The 6180-nt window shown below is 32.4% G+C and overlaps 1 protein-coding gene across 4 annotated transcripts; it reads right to left on the bottom strand.

Moving 5' to 3' along the window:
* Nucleotides 1-1552: 1552 nt before the first annotated feature.
* Nucleotides 1553-4998, bottom strand: LOC100816768 (pentatricopeptide repeat-containing protein At2g30780). Of its 4 annotated transcripts, XM_041012570.1 has the most exons (4): nucleotides 4549-4998; nucleotides 3553-4063; nucleotides 2498-2591; nucleotides 1553-1927 (listed from the first exon to the last, which is right to left on the bottom strand). In XM_041012570.1, exons 1-4 carry the CDS (start codon nucleotides 4942-4944, stop codon nucleotides 1924-1926), a joined length of 1005 nt encoding a protein of 334 aa, XP_040868504.1. In that variant the 5' UTR covers nucleotides 4945-4998; the 3' UTR covers nucleotides 1553-1923. The 4 variants fall into 4 exon arrangements, 3 of the variants coding, with proteins under 3 accessions (XP_040868504.1, XP_040868505.1, XP_003553441.1); XR_005889902.1 differs by having other exon boundaries at nucleotides 1553-2591; nucleotides 2677-4063; nucleotides 4549-4995; XM_041012571.1 differs by lacking the exon at nucleotides 2498-2591 and having other exon boundaries at nucleotides 4549-4997.
* Between the last annotated feature and the right edge of the window lie 1182 nt (nucleotides 4999-6180).

Genomic DNA, 6180 nt, shown 5'->3' on the forward strand with positions numbered 1-6180 from the left:
TGGTGAAAGGTGGATAGTGCCATATCCAAAGGTTTGGAGAAGAACTTTAAAGCTATGTGCTGATGGCATTTTTTTTTTCCTTGAGTATAGTATTAAATAGATGCATTGTAGTGTTACAATGTATGGAAGGTTGAGTTTTTTTATTGTTGATATCATTAGAAATGGGGTTTGATTATATGTATTCTGGTCAAGGGTGTTTCTATGTTAGTAAGATAGGTGATTGTGTGAGTTTTCATTTTATCTAATTCACTTTTTCATTATATACTGAGTTCAAAATATTCTTAGTTTTCTATGCTCTCTATATGTATCTACACATGCTATAAAATTAAATTTTTGTATTATTAGTTGCTGTTGTGAGTGTTTTGACTCTGTTTTGGAGTAGCCACTACGATATTTTAGTGTTGTTATTGAACCGTATTGACCAGAAAATGATTATTAGTTGAAGTTTTTATTATTATTAGAATGTAATTGCAGGGGATGGAGTCACTGATGTTGTCTACTTCTCTAGTTCTCTTCACATTCAATCTTCTCGATGTGTTCATGGAGATATTTCTAAAAGAAAAAAAATTGTTTTGTAACAATTTTTAATCATCAATATCTTCAGAAAAAAATCCCCAATATCTTAAAATCATTAATGACATTTAAATCTATATTGATGGAAGGATTAAAAGAAATCATTTTAAAAACATAAAAAACTAAAATAACTTTTTTAAAAGATAAAAAATCAAATTCAACAAAGAAAATAAAATAAAGGATAAAAAATAATATTTAACCTAAATAAAATTGGACCAAATCATTTTTTTTTTATCAAAGCAGACTACTATAGTATAATCCAATTCGATGAATCGAATTAACCGAACCGCCTCTTGTAGCCAGAAGAAATTTGATGTATGTTTATATATTCACGCAAGTTGAAACTTGAACGTAACGTGAATCCAAATCCTCTCTTCCTTCTACATTTCTGTTCTTAGAAAGCGTAATAAATTTGTTGAAGGAGAGTAGAATGACTTTCCAAACACGACTCTATACATAACTGTGGATGCTGGAAAGCAGAATGCTTCTCGGGCTCCATATTCTACCATGGTGCTTCTTTTCTCATGCTAACTACACTTAAAACTAATTTTGCTTTTTTTAAAAAAAATCGGTAATGAACATTTCTTGGAATAAATATAATAAAATATATATAATATTTCTTGATTCCTTCATCTTGATATATATTCCATGTTTCCAAAGACATATATATGACTGCTCACTCTAGCCATCCGTTTTATAAGTAGGGATAAGACTTATTTAGTTGACCTTTAAAGATTTATATATATATATATATATATATATATATATATATATATATATATATATATATTGTCACTTTTCATTTATTTGATTAATCTTTACAGCGGCTGAATCAATGGTTCCTTTCTTTTAGGAAGCGTCAGTACAAAATAAAGAACCTATTTATGGTCTATTTATGGAAAGACACCATCATACTCCAAATATGTTGATAGATATACGACCAACACATAAATGCTAGGCAAAATCAATAAGATAAAAATAGCAATAAAATTATTGAAATTAATAAGATCTATCCAATGACAACTTTTCACGGAAGTGAATAACAGGTATTAATGGACTTCTAGAGGCAGCCCTAGTTTCAAGCTCCAAAACCTGAATTATTTGCCACCCCTTAAGGCTTAAGCACCCTTCCAAAAATCGGGCAATCCTGTTGTACTACTTCTTTAGCTTGGGTTTCAGGATCAGCCGTATTATTGAAGTAATTGACCTTGAGGTCAAAGCTCTGAATTTCATTTCAATGATCTCCTTGTCGTTGCACATGAAACCAGAAGATCAAAAGATCTTCTACCTTATGCTTTGATCTCTTCTCGAGCCATAACCAATATACACTTTGGTATCTTCCAAAAACAATTACCTACACAGATAAAAATACAACAAAAAAAAGATGTTTTTGTACAGCTGCATACTGTCTAGTAATATCCAGAGGAGTGTGCAATAGTAAAACCCCAATACAAAGTCTTGAGTAGTAAGCAGGCCACCAGTAAGGTCAACGAGCAATAAAAGAGACATGCTTGTGTCTTTCTTGCATGATAAAAGTATCTCTCATCTTACACAAGGAAACAGCAATTCCTTCATGCTCCCAATGAATGATGAAACAAAGTTCTTTCTTCCAAACATAGTTCAACTAGCATTTACAAAATGTATAAGAAAACTTATTCTACTCTACTTATTTGGAGTGGCAGCACAAATCATGCTTTTTAATTCGATGTCTCAATCACCACTATGTTCTAGTACCCTTTATAGAGACAGGAAATTCTGGGAATTCTTTCATAAAATGTGCTTTGGCAATAAATAATGCAAAAGGCTGAAAGAGCATGCAATGTGCAACTCCTCAAGTTATTTCGTTTTTCCATGCCATGTATATGAATGTTTATAAAAAGCACTGCAGAAAATGTGAATCATACAATCAGGAAAGAGAACCTACAGAATCAATTTGTCACCGGAGCAATTATCAGTATTTGAATGACATCTATGTCTACTATGTTCTCTTTTCCAAATAGAGTAAAATGCAAAGTGACCTGCATTAAGAAGGTTAGTTGAGTCAATTCAAAGGGAGGGGCAATTTCCATACTTACTTGATCCACTAATTCACACATAATTTACATGTTTCACTGCTATTTAATTCTTGTTACAGAAACAATTCACCGTTTTGGTTTTGTAATTCAGCTTCTTGTGGGTGTGAGCAAACTTTGAAAATGTTCCAGATACAACTCGAATGGTAGAACCTGGAATGAGGAGTTTAAAATCTATTCACGTGGATGAAACATCTGTGTCTATGAGCTGGTTAGAAGTTTTCCTAATTCTACTTCTACACTTAGAATCAACTCAACAATATCATTTGAAACATCATGTGCACCTCGGGGAATATATTTCATGATGGAAATGCACTCAAAGGAACTTCATAACCATGCTTGAACATTTGTCCCAATGTTTTTAAAACCATGGAACTCTGGCCATTTCTCATGTAAGCTTTGTACATTATCCATAATGTTTTCTTTGTGCATTCAAGGTTGACCATTTCCATCTCCTCAAGGACATTATGCATTAAGGGCAGCTGTGACCCATACATGACTAGCTTACAATGATATGCGGATCGGCAGATACTCCACCCAGAGATTTCAGCACGTCTCACAAAATTTTCTAGCTTTTCTACTGCATTGTATCGATAATAAGTTGCAACTATGCATCTCAAAATACCCTTGGTTGTTATAGAAGTCCCATGCTCAAATGCCTCATTTATAGCATTCTCCATTTTCTCTAACCAGTCTTCCTTGGCATAGAGTTTAATCAATAAAACATTTAACCATGGCCTGTACTCTTTTCCTGGAATAAACTTCAACAATAATTCTATCTTCTTAAGTCTATCTGCATCAGAACTTCTAGAATAGGCACATATCATACATCTGATTAATGAAATTTCCTTTATATCAACACGATCCGTTATAAAGGAATATATCTCTTCCATCTTTTCCAGATTACCTGAATTTGCATACCCACGAAGCATTAGCATGTAGGTTTTCATGTTAGGCTCAACGGGGCTCCTCTTCAACATTTGAAACACATTTTCCATATCATCCCACATCCAAGCCGTGATATATCCAGCAATCATGTGATTGTAAGTGCAGATGTTCATGGTGAAGGTTAACTTTTGTATCTCCCTAAATGTTGCTTCCATGTGATCAACCAGCATCAAGCGACCAAAAACAGATAGAAGAATATTGTACGTGGCAATAGAAGGATCACAAGTCGGATCCCTCTTCAAATCACAAAACAAGGACTGGCAGTTATCAGCAAGACCATTGGACATACAAGCACCCATAAGCGCATTGTAAGTGCTGGTCGTCTTGATACCTTTGACAGCAGCCTCCTTAAAGAGCTTAACAGCTAAATCAACATTCCCAGATCTACCTGCAGCTTTTATACCCTTTGAGTACTCATACGCATCCATAGGGTTTTCAACATTTGATCTCTTTCTTCTCCAACTAAACACCTGAATGTTAAACAACACAATCCAAAAAGAAAGAGGGTCACTTTCAAATCCCACAAACTATGATTTAGGACACCAGAAAAAAAAAACCCAAACCATTAAAACCAGTTTTATTCATTCATTTTTTGCAATAATATAAGTTTCAGTGAACCAATATTAACTGAACAAAACTGGATTGATCGAAAATCAAACAGAAGAAGAAAAAACAAAATAGCAACATTTTCAAGATACTAATACAGAGAAACTAAAAGAAACAAACGATATTAGGAGCAATTAGGAAGCAATAAGCAAAACCAAAAAACCTAAAAACCATTTTTAAATTGAGTTGATGATAAAACAAAATGGCAACAGTTTCAACATTTATTCGGTCAGTGCATAGCCTATTGTTTTCTCTATTATTATTATTATTATTATATCATGCAATTAGGAAGCAATAAGCAAAACCCAAAAAAACAACTAATTTTAAACTGAGTTGATAAAAAATGAACCTGGAGGGCAAGGGAAGGATTTGAATTCAATTGATTCATAAGCCTGAGCAACACAGATCCATCGGGGTGACGCTGAATCAAAGTGTCGGAATTATCGTCCAAAATGCTCAGAACCCTAGCAGAGTCGCTGGATTCTCGTATGAGCTCGTTCTTCAGAATGGAGGCCTTGTTGATGAGATCCTCTTTGGCTGAAGAGCAAGACTTGGCAGTGAACAAGGGAATGAGGTCAGAGCATGCGTTTGGCACGGAATTGAGATTGCGATGATGAGATAGCGCCGTGGCCAAAGAGGGAGTGGTTTTGGGGTTTGAGAATCCATGGAAATAATGGGATTGCAAGAGCAACAACAACTGAGCTCGCCTTGTTGCGTCGGAAGAGAATCTCCACACTCGCCTCATTGTCAGATGCTCAAATTTTTGTGTAGGGTTTTACGCAGAAGAAAACCCCAGACACATTACTATGCTGCCCTCTACTTATTTTTGGGCTTCGGCCTTTTCAGCCCATATCCCATTATGTCATACTCAACACAATTTTGAAAAGCCTAACTCCATGTTTGTATTTCAATTCCAAATGTGACCAAGGAATTCTGAAATAAATTTAATTTTACAAAAGGAAGGGTTTGAATATTTTTGTAAATTTCATTTTGCTCCAAACATCCCCAGAATTTGGTTCCTTAAAAATTAAAAATACAAGTTTAATCCTTAAATGTAACAAAATATAACAAATTAATTCTCTTGTTATAAGTTGTATTTTTATAGATCAATTTCTTTTAGTCTGTAAAGTTAATTTATCATACTTTTTACACACTTTCAACAATGAATTTGATTATTTATCCCTCTAAATCAGTTTTTAAAATAGAAAACATTCCTTAAACCAAACACCCCTAGTTTATTAATTAACTACGTTTTTTCTCTCTTTAATAATCTTAAAAAAAAAAAACAAACAACCCTACCTCCTAGACGATTAGACAATTGCGTAAGTTGAAGTGGAATGCTGATTTTAGAAGATGATTCCTGGTCTTTAATAGAGGATGATTATAATTTTTTTATTTTATGGAAGAGGATGATTATAATAAGTGATGAGAAAATAGTGTGTGTAGTTTAAACTGTTAACCAAACAACAAATGCCTATGTAATTGTGTTAATTTTTACGATAAACATTATATATTTTTTATTGGTTAATAGTATAATTTTTTTATATTAATATTACATAATAATTAGTTTCTATTATAAACTATAAATTAAAAAAAGTAAACTTTATTATTGTTTTCATAAAAAAATTCCTATTCAAAATCTAATCCTATTCCTGTGCCCTTGCAGTGAGACAGTTTTGTTAACCTTTAGAAGGCTTTATTATCTAATTAGTACAGTATTTTATTTTGTGGAATATATAAGATAAATATTTATTTACATAATTAAAATTTGTAATAAATAAATATAAATAGTTTTAAACATATGAATTATATTTTTTATATATAAAAAATATAACATTTTGAATGAAGGAGCATTTAGGAGTTACTCTTTAATAAGAGTATTTTTAAGAATTTTTCGTTCAACAATAGTGTTTTTAGGTAATTTTTTTTTAATCTCTTATCTCTTTTAGTCTATCCATTTAATTAAATTAATTTCACTTTT

The sequence above is a fragment of the Glycine max genome, chromosome 19, assembly GCF_000004515.6.
Source record: "Glycine max cultivar Williams 82 chromosome 19, Glycine_max_v4.0, whole genome shotgun sequence".
NCBI classification, from domain to species: Eukaryota; Viridiplantae; Streptophyta; class Magnoliopsida; order Fabales; family Fabaceae; genus Glycine; species Glycine max.